This window comes from Larus michahellis, chromosome 4 (assembly GCF_964199755.1).
Source record: "Larus michahellis chromosome 4, bLarMic1.1, whole genome shotgun sequence".
Taxonomy (NCBI): domain Eukaryota; kingdom Metazoa; phylum Chordata; class Aves; order Charadriiformes; family Laridae; genus Larus; species Larus michahellis.
The window spans coordinates 78,235,668-78,257,680 of NC_133899.1; the positions used below are offsets into that span (position 1 = coordinate 78,235,668).

The 22,013-nt window shown below is 40.6% G+C and overlaps 1 protein-coding gene across 6 annotated transcripts in view; it reads right to left on the reverse strand.

Annotated features, from left to right (window-relative positions):
* Positions 1-22,013, reverse strand: part of KCNC1 (potassium voltage-gated channel subfamily C member 1) — a 137,080-nt gene that overhangs the window by 21,880 nt on the left and 93,187 nt on the right. For 4 of the 6 annotated variants that reach the window (XM_074585794.1, XM_074585796.1, XM_074585795.1 and 1 more), the window contains exons 2-3: positions 15,111-16,044; positions 265-453 (exon numbers count right to left, since the gene is read on the reverse strand). In XM_074585794.1, coding sequence (XP_074441895.1) covers positions 265-453; positions 15,111-16,044 — 1,123 coding nt within the window. The remainder of the gene's footprint in view (positions 1-264; positions 454-15,110; positions 16,045-22,013) is intronic. The other 2 variants (XM_074585798.1, XM_074585799.1) reach the window with 1 other exon arrangement.

Here is a 22,013-nt window from a genome sequence, read left to right on the forward strand (position 1 = left end):
TTCTCCACTAAAGCTTACTGCACCAGCTGGGGTGGAAGACTCAACTGCCTAGCATAGCTGCATGGGGTAGTTACAGCTCCTCAGGCTTTTCTTTCTGAAAGAAATAGGTTAGAAACTCCAAATGCAGACATCAGGTGGTGGTTTCCAGCCCAAACGTGCATCTCTACAGCAAGCGCACTATTGCGTGCTACAACTACAGCTGACTTTCTCTTATTTATTTAAAACGATTGCTAACTACATGGTTACAGGACCCCAGCTACATACCCTTTCTTATTCCTCCATCAGGCGGGCAGGGATATTCCCCGGTTGATAAGAGGAAGCAGGGTCCATATCTCTCCCGAGTGCCAGAGCGGGTAAAGGGCAGGCCCTCATCAGGCGTAATAGCCTGGTCTATGTGGGGACAGTCTTCGTTTGCCAGCGCCGCCTTGGCCACCTCACCATTCAGTTTCGAATCTTCAAACATATAAGCAAAAGGCTATTGAAACACTATGCACTGTTTATTAGAGTTCCAGCTGCAAATTAAGGGTTCACAGCTAAAGAGTTCTATAGCAACACTATAAAAGGTAGCACATCTGTCCTAGACACTGCATTCATGTGCACTGCACCAAAATAAAACAAAGTCTGTTAAGTGGGAGGAGAAACAAAACGTGATCGCGTTAGGTGTAACAGCAGCCACCTGTACTTCCACATAGAGGGGCAGTTTCAGAAACAGGCGTGCATTGGTTCCTAGTCCTGCGAGCAGAAGACTGCGGTTAGAAATCATAATATGTATTTGCATGACATCGGATGGTGCATGAATGACCTGTTTGTCATGAAGCCTACTGTCACTCAGAGCTTTGGAGAGGCAGTGGACTGTGAGTTGTGTTTTAGTATTTGAGTATATTCTGTTTGTGCTGATTTATACCTGTGTGCAATATTACTAAGGGGAAAATTCCTGCGCTTCCCCTCCCCAAATTTACCCAGATTGTTTTATAGCATTTCCAGTATCAGTCATGCAGAATGGCTGTACACGTATTAGACACACAGAGTACATCACATATGGAAATACGACAGCAGAATGTGGATTTTAAAAAAGGCAATCCATTTTCTGATGTTCTGCTCTGAAACATACAGTATTTGCAATGCCAGCACAGGACACTACATATAGAAAACACTACAGCAGGCCATGAATTTGGAAAATAGAGTAAAATTTACTCTTGGCTGTAAATCATGAAAATAGATTGTCAGATTTGCCCATTTTGCTACACACATTCCCATGAGGATAGACTGAGAATAGTATGTTTTCTCTGTGTGACTTGTTTGACATTTATAAAACAATTTAAAGTGCTATTTAGTGTAGGATTTATTTTAGGGTTTTAAAGTGCAAATTAGCGTATTGAGAATATACTCGAAATATGGCACAGCTTGATATGAGTATTTTGTTTGAAGGGAGGAAAAAAGTCAAAATGTGCTTTCGGAAGTTTCACAATGCTGAGATATGTTAACTGAGTGATATTGGCAGCATCCTACACCTCGGTTGCACAATGCTTATTACCTAGACACTGTAAGGCAATGGGTGCTCCTGCAAGTCTTTAAGGAAAACCAAACTCAATGGATAGACTTAATTTCAGTGCCCCTTCCAGATTCGCGTAATGCCTTGTTCTGAACGCAACATGATACTGTCATTTATTTTTCAATGGTTTTGAAGCCAAGTAATAAAACAAGCCCAAAAGAAAAAATACATTAGTTAGGGTTTGACGATATGGTTCTGATCCTCTGGTTTCAGATGGACAACATAGATGAGTAGTAGGTAAAAGCCTTTTCAAGTTATATTTGTTGCTTTGCACACACACGCACACAAATGCACACAGATGTATGTGACACATACTATGCATCTATCCATGCACCAGTAATTGCATTCTATGCCTCTACTTTTCTTTTATTTAGACGTCCCTTGTTTGGCACAACATAAACAGCCTCTTCTGAAGTTCTCAGCTCTGACACCTTTCTTCTCTGTGCAGAATTAGCCAATTATTTCCCCAAAGAGGGAAGTAGTAACACTTTGGAGAGCAATGAAATAATTAGGTTTCTCAATACATTTGAAAAACTGGTAGAAGCTAGAGGTGCGTTTTAATACTTGTAAACATTAATTTCAATAGGATTCTAAAGTGTTAAGGTTGTGCTGATGGTTGCAGTTCCTTTCTGTTCATAATACTCACTGCTATTTAATACCATTCTTTGCACAAAAACCTGGCACGGCTGCCATAGTAACCGTGACATTGCAGGTACTGAGCTGTTGATTTAAAAATCACTTTACTGTGTTTGGGGAGAGCTGCTGTCCTCATGGGGATGAGTAAAGAACTGGGTTTCTTCATAAGCCTCTACTACTACAAACTGAGGGCTCTAATCCTGAAATGATGGAGGCAGCTGTGTCAGCAGAGCTCTGCATTGAAATCTCTGAGACTCCCGTTGCTACACTTGAGCCTGGGTTTGCAAACTAAACTGTTAGTGATAGAGAGGGCGCTGGTCCATTTCTGGAGCTCAAAACACTCCTGAGTGGAGTTGTTGTGGGTCAGGCTGCACACTGGTAACAGCGAGGATCAATCCTTTTGGAAGCAGCTTGCAGGCTCTGTTGTGCTTGAATGACAAGAAAATTGACCTTCTCGGAATTAATTTCTTAAATTGCATTATACATCCCTAGCAACTTGAGCTGGAACTTGCTCTCTCAGTCTCTTCAGGGTCCCTTAGCACTGATGAATTTTTCTCTGTACTTCTTGTTGAAAATCCACAACCTCATTATTTTATTTCTATTCATTAGGAAGCAAACGGAGTAGCTGGACATGTGGACGAATCACTGAACTGTCCTACTAATGTGCCATGAATATTCCCTGCATGGGGCCATGCCTTAAGGATCGCATGCCAGATAGCAATGCTAATCCACAATGATAATTTTGCTAAATATTTAGGAAGCAGAGATCACGAGCACAGAAGACTACATCTATTGCTGGTGTATATAAGTAAGTGTTAAGTAGAGTAGTTGTGTTCCAAATCACTGTCTGCAGCACCTAATTCTCTGAAGGTAGGACTTGGCAATCACATAATATTTAATATGTGATTAGTTTGTCGTGGGAATAAAGAAAACATCACTGATGTCATCAGCCCACAGTTAGAAGCTTCCATTGTTTTCATTAGCAGATCTGCATGCTGAAAAATTTCAGGAATGAGGTCTAACGATGGAATGAAGTGATGTTATTTTAGGTTGATTTGTCAAGTTTCAGTTTGCATGTTTGGTTTTTCCAAGATTTACCTTGGGTTTGAGAGAACTCCAGATAAATCAAAACTACTGAAACCATTACTGTCTGGTGACTACCGGTCTAGTTACACCGATAATGACTAATACTAGGTGCTTAAAACTTCTAAGGCTTGATTGTGGCCTACCAAATTTACATGAGTCTTTCCACCTCTGCTAGCATAATCTGAGTTAGGCTTGTACAGCAATTTTTGTTCTTTGGGTTCTGTTTCATGAAGAAAAGTCAATTTTATCATTTTTGTTTTACAGATGGGTAAAACTACCATGCAGTGAAGTGACTTGCCCACTGCTATGTAGGAGGTTATTTACAACAAAATCTTCTGATTCTCAGCTTGGCACCTTATCTCCATAATTGTCCTATCTGTGAATATCTAGTTAACTGCACCAGCTTTAAACATTCTCCTGCAGAGAATTGGCTGAGAGGCTAAAGAAAGTATTCAGCAGGTATCCCAGGTGAGTTGTTTGTTTCACAACTACCTCATTTGCATGGTTTCCACTTTCTTTTTTTCCTGTCTCATCTATCTCCATTTGCAGAAAAGAACTATTAAAATGCCTCAGGAGTTTCTAAGCAAATGCTGAATTTCAAAATGGGGGGAGGAGATTCTGAACAAAAACTTAGGAGAACTGCTGGATTTTGCATTAGTCTGCTTATTGTGGAGAGGCACAGTAGAGACTGCCCGTGTACTTGCTACATGGCTCATCTCTTTTATCATGGCAAATGGTTGCACACTGTCATAGTGACTTCACTAGTGCTGCTGGTTTTGATTATAAGCTAGAATTTGGTACTGAATCTCCACCTGTTTGAACTGCATCTGGCATTCAGAGTATCAGTGGAAATAATTGTATGATATATTCACTGACCTCAGTCTACGCTTGGAAATGTGGCACTTGTACAGAAGTGGCTCCTGCACTAGGAAAGTCACCCCAGTCCTCTTCCCTTAAGCAAACACTGCCATTCCCCAACAGCTGCCAAGAAACAAGTTCCTGGTCTACCCTTCTTACCTCAGATGTCTTCATAAATTGTGTGGGGGCCCGGAATGGTCCCAACTCATTTAAAGTACATCACTTCCTCTTGGGGTTGTAGCCCCCCCGCTTTGCTTTGTCTCCCATGCGTCTACAGAGCTGTGAAGTGGTCACTTACCCCAGACTGGAGTCTGGATGGGTTGAAAGGCACTCTCAGAGTGGACCATTTTCAGTCCTTTCAGGATTGGAAATCCAATGCCTTTTCCAGTCCTTATACGAACTTCTCTAGGCTGTAACCACTTTGACTGAAACAGGGCTGAAAGAAACTCCACAATTCGTAGCCTGGTATCTATGCATGCTTACCTATGAGTACATGAACCATGCTAGATTTGTTGACATTGTACTAAAGAAGATGGAGTCTTCTCAGCCTTAGATCAGAAACACAGCAATTAAGAGACAAAGTGCTGTTTCCTTTTGTCACATTAGGTCACTGTCAATCTCTCCCAGAAGAACACAGACTGTCTTCCTCCCAGCTACCCTTGTTGCTTAAGTACCTACAACTTCCCTGAATAGCCGTTTTCCATTACACAAAGCCTTGGTGGACTTCAAGGTTCTGCATCCCTGTTACAAGGGAAGGGGTCGACAAGCAGGGAGGAGGTAGGAACAGCTGAGTGCAAAACAGGGCCAGAACTGAGAAAGTAAGTTTCTTGAAAGATGAAGATCTTTCTACTGGGGACACCTTGTCTGACTAAAGTTACATTCCACACCACCACCCCATATACACCTAAAAATGAATCTATAGCTTGTCTAAATCTCAACTGTGCTTTTATAGCCCTAATCCCAAACCTGGGATTGCCAGATTATGGTCTGTGGATAGTCCCACTTCTGACCAATTGAGAGTGTCCTTTGATTCTCATTCAGAGCTTGAGGGTGATTTTCATTTGCTCATTTCAAACTCCTGTCGCTAACCCTAACTTGCACAGTAGATGCCTGAAGTCTCTCATGAAGAACAATCTCCATGAGGTCCCTCACAGCAGAGACCTTAAATCCAACCGTATCCCTGAAGAAAGTAATGGTACATTGTCCATCGAGTGAATTAATTACTCTTCTGCTTTTCACTCCTCTTGCACTTTTCTGGTAATATAAAAGGTCTGTTAATGTGGCAAATATTAGTTGTGTCATACTATGCTGACAACGGGAAACTCTCTTGGCCGTTTTCCATGGCTTTTGGGCTAGTAACAGAATAGTACAGGACCAGAGGTGGCATGGCCAAGGTGAGGGCGGAGAACTGCTGTGCTCTAGCTTTTCCTAGCTACAAGCCTATTAGCTGGAATTGTGAAGTAGAGCAGCTGTGAGGCTGCTGTAGTTGCTGGTGGAGGACAGAATTTCCCATCTGTTTTTATTCTAGAGAAAGTGCAAAGATTTTGTGTTCCTTTTTGCATCCTATTTTTGCAGCATCACTTTTGCCTCATACTTCTTGTGCTAAGCAAACAATTATGATGAAGTTAAGAGTACGAATCCAAGTATCCAAAGGCATTTACTCTGATTTGTGGTGGGGTTAAGAGCTGCTCAGCACCTGAAAATACCTATTGAGTTTGTATCCCTAAATTTCTCTCTGAGATGTTGCATGGAAAGGAAATTCTTACAGTTCAAATCCCTACCCTCTTGAGTCTCTTTAATTTAAATTTCACTCCTGTTAACAAGTTGTTTCTGTTTTAGTTGCCTGGATAGTGTTTGCTGCCTATTAATATTCATTGGCCACTTATCAATTGCATCAGTATAAATCACTTTATTTTTTTATACTAGACTCTATCTAAACTCTGCTGTGCTTCTTCACTGATTAAGGGAGGGTCAGAGCACAATAGCGAATCAGAAAGTAAAGGAACTGCACACTGAGAAAAATATCCTTTCTTGAGTTAGTACATGGCTATAGTGATTTCTGAGTTAACATAGAATTTACTGATAATTGAGAACAAGATTTAAAAATGATCGCAAATGTCTATCAGCTATTTTTTATTATTCTTTCAAAGTAGTGTTTGGAGGGAATTGGGGGAGATAGTAAACAAAATACTTTGCTCAGGACCTGATTCAGCAAAATAACAATTATGCTTCTGTGCCAGAGCATCTTTGGCTACAGAAAATAATTTTTACGGGCTCTAGAGCCTCATGCAGGATTAAGAAACATGGATCTCATGGGTAGGGCCTTGTCTTTGTTGTTGTTAAATCAGGTCCTTGGAGTGAAAGGGATATAACTGTATTAAATTAGAAAAAGAATTATGGAGAAGATATATTAAATCACAGACAAAGGATGATGAAATGATGAAATTACAGTTTGGAGAGTATGGAAGGAAGTATAGCATAGAGAAGAACAGCATAGAAAATATGGGTTTAAACCTTTGAAAATGAGTAATGATGCATCAGCATGGGCATCAGTGGTTTTCAGAATGGCAGTGAAAAAAAATCCTAAATTGGCAGGTTTGGGAATTTTTTCTGCTGGAGAGTAATGAAAATTAATTTTTCCCATGCAGACTATCTGAAAAAAAAAAAAAAGAAGGTAATTTAACTAAGTAGTTCTATTGTCATACCAAGTACTTACTCTTTGCATTAATACCTCGCATCAGGTTTTGTGTCACAACCTCAGTGAAGTTACCTATAGTCTGTGACATTCCTTGTTCTTTTGCATTAAAGAACTGTATTGTAATCTCCTCGGCTGCCCAACATGGAGCTCAGGTTGATGGGAATTGGAGAAAAACTTCACAGAATAAAATGTGACAGTCTGTAACATACACAAGTCGCAAGCAACGTACAGTAATAACAAGTAAATGTTAACAAACAGAGCGAAAGAGAGAAAGAGAAAAAGAGAGAGAAAATGTGAAGAACATGTAAAAGAATTAAGATTCCTATATAGCAACTCAGTTTTAGTTACCCCAGTATTCTAAGGCCGTTAAAATAAAAATCTTTGTTAGTTCTAGGTATCTTTAATAAAGTTTCCTATTTTTATATTACTGCATATTTTGAAAGTTGCTATGAAGCTCTTCTGAGTAGATATCACACTGATGGACTTCACACTGGCACGAGAGCAGAATTTAGTATGCTACATGAATACGCAGAATCCTTCCGACCCAACCTACCTCTTCAACATTTACTCACCACCATGTTGACCTGGGTCCCTCCAGGAAGCCGTGTCCCCCAGTAAAGGTACTCCAGTGACGGTGGTGACTGCCTCTCCCAGTACTAACTGGCCAACATAGTAACATCACTCCCAGAGAATATCACCTTTGAGAGGTATTACTTCTTGAAGTGAGGTGATAGTATGTTGGCTACCTACCTATTAGTACTGCTAGAAGGAATACAGGAGCTCTAGTTAAGTAGACCCAGTGCATCTTGCTATTACAGGTATTATTGGGTATGTGCTTAATGCAGTGCTGAGAGCTGTTGCTCCTGGAAGAGCTGCATTGCAAAGAGCTCTGGAAGATCCTTTCTAGTTTTATCCTGACACTTCTGGGGTTTCACCTATGCCCATCCTGGTCTTCTGAGAGTCTCTCTAACACTGTATACTGTAGAGTGCAGTGGGTCCTTGACAGGTCAGGTAGAGGTTGCAGGAAAATGCAGTCATGTGAGTCATGCTACAATCTTATAGAATCATAGAACTGTTTAGGTTGGAAAAGAACTTAAGATCATAGAGTCCAACCATTAACCTAGCACTACCAAGTCCACCACTAAACCATGTCCCTAAGTACCACTTCTACATGTAATGCGTTATATTACCGCTCTGACTGAGAAATACAGTATGATGATCTGTACAGCATGGAAGGTGTCTGAGACATGGAGCGTGGATGCATACGAAGAACAATGACAGCAGGAATGGTAGATTACTTGTTATTTTGGCTTTGTGCTTATAAACAAACAAGCAAATAGCCAAAAGGCGTGGAGAAAATTTCCAACAAGTGCAGTGTAAGAGGGATATAAGCAAGTGGACTGGGCACAGAACTGGGACCTCACGCCTTAGACCCTTTTGTCTCTGGCCTTTAGTAGTAATGGGTAAATCACCCCGTCTATCTAGTTCTGCTGCAGCAGAGAGGTACCTCTTGCACAGAGGTGTCTTTTGTTGTAACTGTCCTGCAAACACCAATCATACTCAGTCCAGCAGAAGGGAGAGATGCCAAGAGTACCTCTTTCATATCCCCGGAATGCATTTTGCACTGGATGGCATGGGAGCTGCAGTGGCAGGCACATGCTTGAGAAAGAGGGTTTACCATATTTACATCTGCCTTGTGCTAGAGGATTGGCACAGATCAGCCTTATTTGGCTGGAATGCTTGTATCTGTGTTTTCCCATCACTAAAAGTGCCTCACGATCATTAAGTTGTTAAGGCATGAAAAGTCCTAAGATTCTTTATTTAGTTCTGTGATTGTTTTTCAGCTTAGTGCAGTCCTGCCCCAACATGCACTCATCACTGGCTGTGGACAGACTTCAGGGGGCTGTGTGGGGTGGTATTTTTTTTTTTAATGTCTCACATAGTGCCAGAGAAAAGCGGGAAACCCAAAGCACTGTACTTGAATTCATAGTTCCTCCTTTTTGTTTTCAAATGACTTGGTACAGTTATTTTTTACTCAAATTCTAAAGTAAACAAGCACCGTAGTACGAGTGACACCTACCAATTGTATCTCTACAGGAAATGACAAATGAATAATTGTACATCAAAGTATTACATTATAGTTGTTACAAATTCTGCTTTGCATGTGATCCACAACTATGAGATTGCAGAAATGCCACATGGGGCAGTGGGCAAGGAATAGATCCAAATTGCTTCCACCTAGCTGCAGGCACTTAACCGAGGATTTTAAGTTAGAGCTGCAGTCACCTGAGATCAGTTATGGAGAAAGACACCTCCAGAGGGCAATTCAGATCATAAATGAGTGAATTGCTCTCTCAGACTGCCTGACTCTTCTTCCAATATAAGGGGGACCTCAGGCAAATGCATCTTAAGTTAGATGAGAAGAAGTGAGTGTTACTTATTTTATTTTAAGCTGTTACAATTTCTACATTAGATTCAGAGGATTCCATCTTCAGTGACATTAAGATGCGATTGTTACCTCATTTGCTATTTTGGAATGATGAATTTTGGATTTTTAAAGGCTAGAAAGGCAAAATGTAGGGAGGAAAGAAAAAAACATCTCCCTATTACCTTTTCCACTGCCTTTTTAGTGTTTTTTTTGTATCTAACATATTTAAACATCAAAGTCCTTTGAGCTAAACCAGGCCTAAACTCTTTACAGTTACATTGCTGTCTACTGTCTGTCTTACAGAGAGGGTCAAAGGTTTTATGACACTAAAATTAGATGGGGTTTGGGGTTTTTTTAATGTTCAAAGGCATTTGATCAGAGAATTTTCTTCCCTTGGATTGAAGGACCACCACAGTGACTACATACCTATGGCTTTAACAATGCTTTGCTATCCATAAAAGCCACTGAAGTTCACAAACTACAGCAAAATATTAGGCACCATAATGGGCCTGTGACAAGAACTGCCAAGAGTCTCCAGCTCCCACTGAGCACTGGCACTGGAATTATAGTGCGCGGCATACTTCTGACGTTAGAACCAGTGTGTTGCACAAGGAATACAGGTTATTTAGGTTATGGTGACAGAAGGGATGAAAAATGAAGCCCTGAGAAAAGAGCAACTCCTTCAGAAAGCATGAGTGATAAAGCTGAAATGGGTAATTCCACATTATTTCTTTAAAAGGAGATCAGCGCTCTCTCAGGAAATTGCATTGAAATAATAGGTTTCTAATCTCACAGCTTGCTCCAGTTCATCTGACCACGGAGTACACTGCAGTCTTTATAACTAGGTAGTTCCCCTCTGTCAGTGATAGACTTGGACTGCTTTAACTATTCAGACATAGGGATAGTCGAGGAGTGGGTTATGGAAAATTGTTTTTTGGGCAGGTAAGTAAAACAACCACAGAAGTTTTTTCTGAAGCTAAAGACTGTATTAGTAATGACAGACATTTTCCCTCTCCTTTTAGGCACTTGAATTCTAATAATATTTCTTCCATATTTTACAGCTATTCAGTGACTAGATAATTTTGCCATCAGTACACTGTGAAAAAGGCTACACAATACATTTGTATAAAAATACAATATGCTTGGAGTATAGATTAAGTGAAGCTGCATGCAGAGGGGATCAGAGAGGTGAGAAATTCTTATTTTGGCCATATTAAAGTCAATATAAACACTGTGTGTGCTGGTGTTATGCATACAAAAACAGTAAAAGGTTGGGGTAGATCTCTGAACAAAACCAAAATAACCCATCACCTGTGCTTACGTATTATGGATGCATTCTTAAGACCACTGCTCTGTGGCACCAGACAGTGCTTTAGACATCAAATGAAGTTATGAATTCCATTCATATTCTAAATTTCTGTTACAGTGTTGGAAAATGGCATTCACTGCTTCATCCTATGGCAACTTTAAGATGGAACCATGCAGACAACCTATCCTTCAGGTAAGCACACAGCTCACAGAAGAGGGGCTCTGAAGAGCTGAGTAATGCTTTCAAAACAAAACTGAGAGCTTTCAAGATTTGTTTTGCGTGTTTTGAGGTTTTCTTACAAACTTGTACCTTAAAGTATTTCACTATGTGTACTGAGATAAATTACTTATACTTGTAGGACAGTATAACCAGTGTGTGGTTTGGGACAGAAATCAGGTAAGTTTAATTGGCTGAAACCGGCTTTTTCTGTTTTGCTTCTTTTTGAAGCAAATTTTGCTTTGCTTTTCTTCTATTTTGCTTCTGTTATGATACTGACTGTTTGGAATACTCAGAAGACTTTAGATAAAAGACACCGCATCACAGCAGACTATGGTTATGACTGATGCTTATTTAGTTATATTCAACTAATGGCCTTGCCACAGACCTTTCAAGAGATCTTGCTCAATTAAATTAAGCCCTGTGTCAAATGAAAATAATGGAGATTACTTCCATTTTCTCTTTGCTGTCTACTTAGCCTGTCGGGTATTTGATTGTAATATAGTGGTTGTCACATATACGACAGTGGCAAAATGAAGCCCTGATCTTGAATGGGGCCTGTAAACAACACTGCAACAAAATGAAGTTAATAGTTTGACATGGTGATGCTAGAACTCGGTGTGTATATTTTAAGTGAGCAGACACCTTGTCCTCTGTAGTCTGAGATATCCCCGGGTCAAGGAGTTTTGGTCAAATTGGTCAGGTAAGATCTGCTTCTTTGTATCAGGCCCAGTTCCTCCAGGCACTATATAAGCAGTATCTTGAGAATTTTTGGTCATCAGAAACTGCCTTGAAGAACATTTTTTTGTATAGAGGAAATCTCTGCTTTCTTAATGCTGCTGGTGAAGGCCTGCCTGCGGCAGTAGCTCTGCCATCCTCTACTCTGAACTGCCTTTCCTCCCCTTCTGCTGCTTTCCCAGCCACCCATTGACGGGATTGGATGGGATGGAGAGCGGAAAGGGTTGCTGCATAAAGGGGAGGCATGGTAGAATCAAACTCTGGCATTCTTTATATCAAATTAAAATCAAGTGCTGTTATTTAAAGATACCCTCCTGCCAGGTGGAGATTAGCCCGGGACTGAGCTGCTGAGAGTGTTGGTGACAATTTAAATTTTTAATTCAAACCTAGCAGAACTTAAATTCAAACCATCTTTGCTTTGCCTGCAAATGACCATAGCATCATTGGCAGCAGCTGTGCAGCCTGTGGGCAAAGTTCTGCTGTTTGCACGTCCGTGCCAGGAAAGTGCTCCTTGGCCTGAGAGGAGGCACTGGGGCATGGCTGTGCAGAGCTCTCTGTAGAGCCCCCTTGGCCCTGTGTGTATGCACCGACAACAGCTGTGAACTGCTGACTTGGTGCATGAGGGGGCTATAAAGAGATAGTCATATGTGGAACTATTTCATACTCATCACTGTTTTGTGAAGTGTTTAATCATCCCACCACATATCATATATGGAATTAATAACTTCATGTGATCTCCTTTACACCTGAGCAGGTAAACAGACTTTTTTTGGAAGAATGTATTAAGTATACATCATATGAACGTATATCACCTAGATACTGTCACACTGAACCTTTCCAGTTAAAAATTACAAGAAATATCTTGGACAACTCAGGCATTATTTTAGAAACGTTTTGCACCCATTCTGCATTACTAGTGCAATGTTACCTGGTTGTTTACAGTTAGGTGCTGTTAACCAATCCAAATATTTTGCAGTATGGGAAACATTCACTGCTTGCAAGTCTCTGTTTTTTCATATAATGTGAAGGTTATAGTTTCAGGAACAAGTCAGTGCCTATGAATGCTTCATATTACATAAGTGAACCTCAACATCCAAGGCAACACAGATCTTGTTTTAACAGTTCAGTTCTGATCTTACCTATTATTTTTTACTTTTTTCTTGCACACCTATAGATCTTTCCCTATTAGGAAGCTAAGACATGCAGGCAATATTTTTTGCTGCTAGTGGTGCATAATAATATCAGAAATGGAACTCCAGCAACAGTGTTACCGAGTCCATTTTGTTAGCTGAAGTATAAGTGTGCTTTGTTACTTCTTAAAATATATATGCTAGTATACATATATAAAAATAGTCTCTCTTAATTATTGCAGAAATAGATAAGTTGCTGTTACTATCAATACTTCATGGATATTGTGGCAACAGCTGATTTTAGAGCACTGATGGTGGCAAAACAGTTCCACAATGAACCAAAATTACACGTATTCTCAGGATACCGGTGTGGAATTGCACTGAACTCGTAGAGTTCTTAGTCCTCTATTACCCAGAGAGGACCAGGGTAGGTAATGGAAGGAACTTTATAAAGCAAGGGATTTCTGAGAAGAAAGTCACTCTGTAGCTGACTGGTAAAGTACTCAAGAGTCTGGCATCTCTTGCACATTACGATTGGGTAGTTGGCATATTGCTCACACACAATATTGTTTGTGCCCTGTTTCCCTCTTCATATGTGATGCCACAAAGACATCTACTTATGAGAAGTTTGCTGCTTGGATATGAGTTGTGATAAGCATTTGCAACCTGAGGGGAATGGATGATAAAACCATACGCTTATGCGTCAAAGATACAATAAGAAAGATACAGTCTATCAGTCACGTGAATTGTGATTGGCCTGTTGCAATGGAATAGCCTTTAACAGAAAAATGGAAGCTATTTACCTTCTGAATGGATTTTACATAGTTGCACAAAAGGGAAAAGAAGCAAGAAAAGGAGAGAAAAGAGAATAGAAAACGGAAAGGTTCCCACCAGCTCTTCCCCTCCAAAATTAGCATTGGCATTGGTGAAGTCACACACAAAGGAAAGTCTCACTTTCTTTGTGCCTCTCACAATGACATCAACATGCATGGCTATGAGATGATGAGAGAATACCTCACTCACAATGAGTAACAAATTAGATTTTTCTTTAAAGTAAAAAAATGATAACACAAGACCATCATAGGTATATGCTAGCTCTTTCAAAACATCTCTTTTTGACTACATGTCAGTTAAAATCACTTGACTGGCAATCTGTTCTATCTAATACAACACAGGGGGATATTCTGAATAGGCTGAAGAATGTCAACCATGCAACTTGGCTGGAATATCTGCCAAAAATGTAGTTGGCTTTGTTTTCAACATGGTTATCTACTTTGAAATTCCTCCATAGAATAAATCGTGATATTCCATAGATAGAGGTAGATTATGGGGTTTAAATAATCAAATTGGAGCCCCGTAACTTTATATGCTATAGGAGGATTCTCATAAAACTGAGATATTCCCATAATTAACCACTAGCCATGGGACATTATAATATATTCCATGGTGACTAGTATTTTTTCCATTTCCCTCCCCCCCTCCCAGTAGAATTAGTATGATTAATTTTGCTCTGGTTTCATTACTAACATGAATCAGTGTAATTAAAAATAAGAATAAGAGGTGATCACTGTTCAGGCCAAACTGGCCAGTAATGACCAGTCAGACCTTTTCCAGTTGACCTTTGCTGCTAGAAGGTTGAAAGAGCTGTAACTCACCAACCCATACTTGCAAAAGGAGCATGTTTTAGAAAATGTGGTTCAAAACTCTTCATAGTTCTAAATGCTAAATTCTAGTGGAATATTATAGAATAGATTGATTTGCATGCCATGGAATAAACATCCTTACATCTAGTCTTGTCTCAGAGTGAGTCATTTTGCATTAGTGTCAAGAATTTGAGCTGTTGTTCTACTTTGCAGTTAATCATCAGAAAGAGACGGGATTGTCTCATGAATATGCATGATGGTATAGTTGTCCCTTCAACTTACTAGGCACCTAGTTTCTGTAATGAGATGTACAATATCTGCCATTTAAAACAGCTGAAAGGTCCCAAATGGGAACAAATGAGAAAGCATCTGGCTGTTTCAAATTCCAGCCCTGTTTTGTCAGAAAACTCTGTAATTGCTGAGTACTTGGCTCCTACTCTGCTCTATGGAGCATTCAGCTCTCAGGAGCCTCTGAGATGCATTACACAGTCCAGCAACATAGCTGTAGAACTCTCAAAATTCTTCCACTAGATGTAACAGCTCTTCAAAATATCTTGAGACTTGTATGCCCTTAACCAGGACCAAAGTTTGGGCTCCTAGAGCGTGCTCTCATGCTTAGTTTTGCTGATCAGCCTCCACTGTACCATTTGTCCCTGCAACCTAGACTTCACACATATTATTCACTGTGTGATGGTGGGACTAGAATGGATAAATGTGCTACCCATTGCTCTAAGAAAGCAGTCTGGCTGAATCTTAAATCACTACGCGGGATGGAGGTTAACGGTCAGATGGACATTCCTCTAAGAGGTTTCCTACCTGCTCTGTTAATTTCTAAAATTTCTTCTTGGGCCAGTGGGCAAGTGTCGCTCTGAGTACTGTGGTGTGGAGAGTTTACGACAGATTTACAATAATTGGGGGATCCCAGCTGGGGTGGCCTCGGGATATGCTTCTTTTTTTTCTTTGGTAGCTTCTGCTTAGCCATAGCTAAGGAGTAATACATTCCGAAATTGTTCACAATGACAGGGACAGGCATGGCAATGGTCAGCACACCAGCGAGAGCACAGAGGGCCCCCACCAGCATGCCTGACCAAGTCTGAGGATACATGTCTCCGTAGCCCAGGGTCGTCATGGTGACAACAGCCCACCAAAAGCCGATGGGGATATTTTTAAAGTGTGTGTGTTCACTGGCACTAGGGTCATTTGGTTTAGCACCTATTCTCTCGGCATAATAGATCATCGTGGCAAAGATTAAGACGCCCAATGCCAAAAATATGATGAGCAGCAAGAATTCGTTTGTGCTGGCGCGGAGGGTGTGTCCCAAGACCCGCAACCCAACGAAGTGGCGGGTCAGCTTGAAAATTCGCAGGATTCGTACGAAACGGACTACGCGGAGGAAGCCCAGGACATCCTTAGCAGCTTTGGAAGACAGGCCACTGAGTCCAACCTCTAGATAGAAAGGCAGTATGGCCACAAAGTCAATGATGTTCAAAGAGTTTTTGATAAATTCCACCTTGTTTGGGCAGAAAGTGACTCTCATCAAGAACTCAAATGTAAACCAGACCACACAGACACCTTCGATGTAGGTGAGAAAGGCTTCAGTCTCTGCTTCCCTGTAGTGCCGCACCTGGGTGTCATTCCCGATGAATTCAGTTTCTGTCTTGTTCACAATGGGGTTAAATCTCTCGTGGGTCTCGAGGCAGAAGGTGGTGATGGAGACCAGAATGAAGAAGAGGGAGGCAAATGCCACATACTGTGAAAAGAAAGATATGAGAGAAATGTTAAACAGTAGGTAAATATACAGTGGCTTTGATTCTGAAGCATCAGGGAGAGACAAGAGCTGTATTAAAACTAAAGATAATGCCAAGCCTTCTTCCTGTGGCCTTAAGATGCCAAGTCTCACCTGCAAAGACAGCCTAACATTCAAACTCAGAGGAGAGCAGTATATAAGTACGTGCTAACATCCATTCCTATACAGATAGATAGCACTTTAGTGTGAGCGTAAATTTAAGCAAGCAAGCTTTTAAACCTCAGAGCTTTCTGTGGGATTTAAGGTTAAGGACATATTGAAATTCTACCTTCCTGAACTTGATCTTCTGTTACTTCCTGGTCTTAAAGATAGAGCACACCTTCTAGGACAACTGTCATGCAAGTCTTTTTGCAGCATTGTGTCCGTGGTATGGGGTCACCTCCTGCTCCCAGCTTAGTGACAGTTGTGGTATTTCAGATCTCAGGAAGGTACTAGTAAATACTAGTGGTAGTCTCAGTTGGGCTTTACAGCAAGGGACAGTCCTGCTTGGTACCGTCAGACTTTGTTACCAAATCCCAGGGACAGGTTGAGGAACAGTCACATAGCAAACCAAGCTCTCCTAGATTAAACGTCTCTGTTCTCAGTTCCCTTCTCCAGATGTTTCAGGGGCAGGGGGCTGGGAGGGGAAGAAAGAGGTTTCAGGTATGCCTGTCAACTGATCCAAAAGGAGACAGATCTATTGAATTTTAGAAGACAAGGTTTTCTTGAAGAGATTCTCATTACAATGTAAGACTTGTACCAGAACTAGGTAATTATTTTTAAAGAATGTTGGATTACAATTTGGTTAATCATTACAGTGGAGGTGGTAGCAGACCCCAAAGTCAGTGAGTGTTTGTCTTAGGAGCATTTGCTTCTTCTGCTTCAGTTTCTGCTTTTCTCAGGCTTTCCTCAGCCTAAAGGAGATCTCTTGGTTGTATTCCAGGATAATTGAGGGGGTCAGTCAGGCCAAAATTCACAACCCTTGTAACCACAGTTCCTCTGCTCAGTCCTCCCGTAATCAGTTAAGTAGTTCGCGTATATCTAAGAATTCTCGTTGTGTGTTGGAGTGGTACAGTAATGGTAATACCTCTTTCCATTTCACTCCCTACATCTCTTATCTTCCTGTTTGTCTTGTGTGTCACCTTCACAAGAGACGTTACATATGATATTATTTCACTGTCTTTATGAGCATGAGCAACTGTGGTAATTAAAATAATATTCAAATATTCTTATAGTGACCTGTTATTCATAATATCCCTTTTTCAGCAGTGTAGCCGAAATAGGGGTTAAAAAGAACTAGTTTCTTCTAATTGTCTGTTGCCAGTAAATGCAGTGCAATAATCTAAAAGAGATTGTTGCCACAGGACTAGACCAGGTAAAAATAACTTATGCTTCAAGCTACCAAAGCTCTCCTGCAATTAAGAAGTTCCTTCTGTTTCTTTCCTGGGTAGACCTACTGCAGAATTAGACGTGACCTTCCCTATTAGCAAACACAGTCAAAAGAAGGATTTGCCATGTTTTGAGGTGAGCTATTTAATAGAACGTAGAGAAACTGGCAGAGAATAAAATCACAGAATTGTTTAGATTGGAATGGCCCTCTGGAGGACGTTTGGTACAACTTCAAGGTTGGACCAGGTTGCTCAGGGTCTTGTCCAGTCCAGGTCTGAATACCTCTGAGGCTGGAGATCCCACAGCCTCTCTGGGCAGCCTCTGCCAGTGTTTGGCCAATAAGAGTAAAGAAGTTTGGAAGAATACAGAAGCAAACAGGCTCTTCTGCTTTTCAAGTCCAACTTTGTTTCCAAAGAGATCAGAACCTAGCCATTATCAGAGATTTAAAAAAATGACAGGACCTTTCCCTAAATGCTTCAGGCTATCATAGCATTGCTACGTGATGATCTAATATATGTGCTGATATGTGCTGAAGTCAATGTCTAATATAAATAGTTATCTGGAAGGCAAACAGTCTGGAGGTTAGGGAAATTGAGAAGCAGGACTGCGGGTATCTTTTTATCAGATTCTCCTGTCAACAGGGAAATTTCTCCATGCAGTTTCCCCATCTGTAAAACAGGTTTAAAAAATACCAGCTGATGTTTGTCATGTGCGTTGTGATCCTAGATAAATGTGTACAGGTTCTATATGCTTTCATTTTAATGTTACTGACTTTAGTATATCAACAGTCTCCCTGAAAAATAGGTTTAAGAGTCTTTTAAGTGGTCAAAGTCAGTTTGTGTATGATATTGTTAACACTCAAAGCTTAATTAAATAGAGGTTAGTACCCCAATTGTCTGAATATGAGTAAAACGAGAAACAAAAGGCACCTTGCACCAAGTACTCAGGAAAATGTTCCTAGCAGCCTCAGCATGTCTGCTTCATTTCAGCCCGGAGCAGATTTTCACCACAGAGTCGTAGAGCCTTGAGAATTCGAGCAGCAGAAGGAAATGCTGACATACCATTAGGTCAGGTAGCACTCACAGATAAGAAGCAGAGAGGGGTAAAAAATCATTTTGAATTCTACGGGGTCTGTGAAGAATGCCCCTTTCTTTATGTTGACTCAAAATGCAATTCTCCTCTTGTTGTATATGAATATCTCTCCTGAGTGAGTTTTTCCTGCTTAGGACAACCTTCAGGCTGACCTTGCACAGCAAGTATTTTGAAAAGTGATGTTTTGCTGTATTGAAGGGAAGAAATAACCAATTCTGACAGGACATTTAAGTTCTCTGCAGTGGTACATGCTAGCAGTGTTATCCGTGGAGAACATCACACCCATGATCTCTCTTGCTGGTAGCCGTTGTGTGTGCACACCTTGGCTTCAGAGGGGAATTGAGAACTTTTAGTCCACAGTTCAACAGAGCAGGAAGCACCTGCTAAATAAACGTGAAGCTTTTGCTTCCTTCTATCTGTATTTAACAACATCCAGAGACCTTTCCCAGGGATGGGCATGTTCCTGAATGCTTTTCAGCTTTGGAAGTTGTGGAAGTGCTTTCAAGATTTCATAAAACCATGCCTGAGCATTGTTAGTGACAGAAAGAATGCCAGTATTTCTTCTGCAATTTAATTTTTTTTTTCTCTGTTGAATGACTGTCTAATCCTAAAACCTGTTTTATATTTGGGAAATAAAGTGCTCTTTAGTCATTCTATGCTTCAATATTGAAAGGCCCTTGTTTTTTCTGTTTTAGAAGAAGATCTGCACAGTCTGAAAGGAGAAGACAATGGAGAGCAGCGCTTTAATAAAGGTGCCGTTACAGTTCCCCAGTGCCTTGGCTGATCCAAAGAAATGCAGGAATGCCTGAGAATCAGGCCTGACAATTCATTCACTGGCACCCATCTCTGATAGATTTATCACCTGCAGCTGCTTGGGACGCAGCAGTTCAGCAGCTTGCCACAGATGAATGCGTAATGTATCACTGGCACAGATTTATGTTTGTGATCCCCGGTTTATATTGCCCCCACCCCTTTTTTCATTCTGAATATTTTTCTTTGTTAATTATCTGATAAAAGATCTAGGAACCTGTAAACAAAATCCAATAGCACCAAATTCAGCGAGTATGTTTTTCTAAGGAGACCAGCGTTCATTCATGCCAAAGGGGTCAATGAAAGAGTGTTCTCTGGCCCACCATCACAGGCCAACAGAGATCAGCCATCATGCCTAACATGATAGCTTGTCAAATCCAGAGATGAGCAACGCTGGTAAAATCTAGTGAAAACTATGAACTCCTACATGTTCTAACATCTTTGAAAATAAGGCTGTCTCTTTTTATTTCACTAATAATGGCATGAACACTAATCAAACCGATGGATTGCTCTGCCATTATTTAGTGGTTCTTAATCTTCTTACTTAAATTTTACAACAGAATTTCTCTTCTTCCTAGGATCTGAATGGGCTGGGGGAAAGGAGTGAGGATTTTATGAAGTGATATCACATGCTGTTACATAATGGCAGCTAAAATTTTCTATAATTAAAGAAAATACCTAGGTAAAGTGTTGAACTGATCAAAACTCTCTTATGTGCTTTGACACATGTGAATGATTCCTGTTTCACTAGAGATGCTGCTGCCATTGCTTTTTTCTAGCTGTAATACCAACAAAGAAAAATCTCAGATTGTCCAAAACTGCAAAAGCCATAAGAGAAAGCAGAGAAGAGATTTTAAAATGGGATATTTTGATTAAAATATCAGTTACGTTAAAATGTCTTAATTCTGGAGAGAGAATAAATTACACTCCTGCATAATTTCTGTTAATAGCAGATATATTTTAATAAGGTTATTTTGAAAGAATCTAAAAGACATTTGCCCATAAGTGGAGAATTGTATCATTGAATTTTTATTGCCTCTGATTAAATCTATCTATCTATCTATCTACCTACCTACCTACCTACCTACCTATCTATCTCAAAGGTCTGCTTCTCCACTGCCCTATGTCAAACTAGCCATTTTTGGCAGTGCTGTGTGACTATGAAGTGCCAATTAGTTCAGAATAGTAGTGTTTCACATCAGCTTTACATAGTTGTAAAAGGAGCAAGGTAACAGAATCAGACCTAGCCTCTCAGGAATAATGAGCCAGTATCTTTCCACTCAGCACGGAAAGAAAACAAAAGTCCAACAGCCTTAAAAACACAAATAAACCTTCTAATACATGAGGATTAGGAGGCTAGGCTTACTCAGAATAAAGATCTGAGGATTGAACCAGACAGTATTAAATACACAGGTGTGGCTGTTTACTTCTGGGAACCAGTTTTTAAAACAGCACTTTACCTTGCATTTCTGTGATAGTTCTGATCTTGGAGATAAAAAACCTTTTTTATGTTTTGTTTTAAACAAATAAGCCTAGTAACCTACTAGAATTCATCGATACAGTGCCTGGAATTGCCAGACTTTGATGCAGATGGACAGTGAAGGGTGGTGATGAAATCACTGGGACAGAAATCAGATGACTGAGGCTCTTTTCCAACCTCAACCACTGACACATCCTTAGTCTTCAAGCATGTGTGCCGGCATCTTTTGCACCATCCTTTGTCTACATTTTTTTTTATTGAGATAGTAAACTCTTTGGGGCTTGGGACTGTCTCCCAGTTTACGTCTGCCCAGTGTCCAGCCCAATGTATGTCTGGAGCGGGGATCTGGGAAGGGAGACCTGGGCTGAGTCTTTGATAAGAGAGACACCACTCTTGGACCATAGACAACAAGCAAAGTGCATGGTGGCACTGGAAGCAGCATGGTTTTTGCAAGTCAATTTTCAGTAACTTCAGAGTTTGTTTTCTAGGAAATAGTGGTCTGCATGACACACCATTCATAATTCATTCCAGATCACATGTTCGGAGTGAGTTACTAGAAGCAGCATGCTGCAGACAGGTGCTCTTCTCCTTTGATACTGCTCAGAATCATTTGACAATCCTGACTCAAGCTAGAGTGGAGAAAAGAAACCGATCACACTCAAAGAGTCCCTTTGCAACTTCTAACAGAAGTATTTAAAAAGTGATTCTTAATCCCTACCCTTTTGCAGGGAAATCCAGGAAATTCTACCCTTCCCTGAATCTCTGGATGAAAGGCAGAGGAAGATGGCATTTTGTTTGAACTACATCTGTTGAAGCATCAGGGCATTTTCTATAGGAGTGGCACCCTCTCTGTTGATCTATTCTGGTGAGTTCTGGTTTTAATGACAAAAACATTTAAATCACTACATCATAACCCTCCTGGTCCTGTTGAACCCACAAAGCACAGGACCTAAGCTTTTGCCATCTTAGTCTGTACGAGCAGGGCCTCTGAGCAGCATGAAGTTTGCTGCTTCTCCCATAGCCGAACCCAGCGCTTGCCAAGACTGAAATAAGAGATGAGAACACTCTTACCATCCATCTTTGTCTCCAAAGGACAAATGATGGAGCTATTAGTGCTGTGGGGTTTCCCGAAAAGTATGTTATGACTCTAGTGAGATCCAAT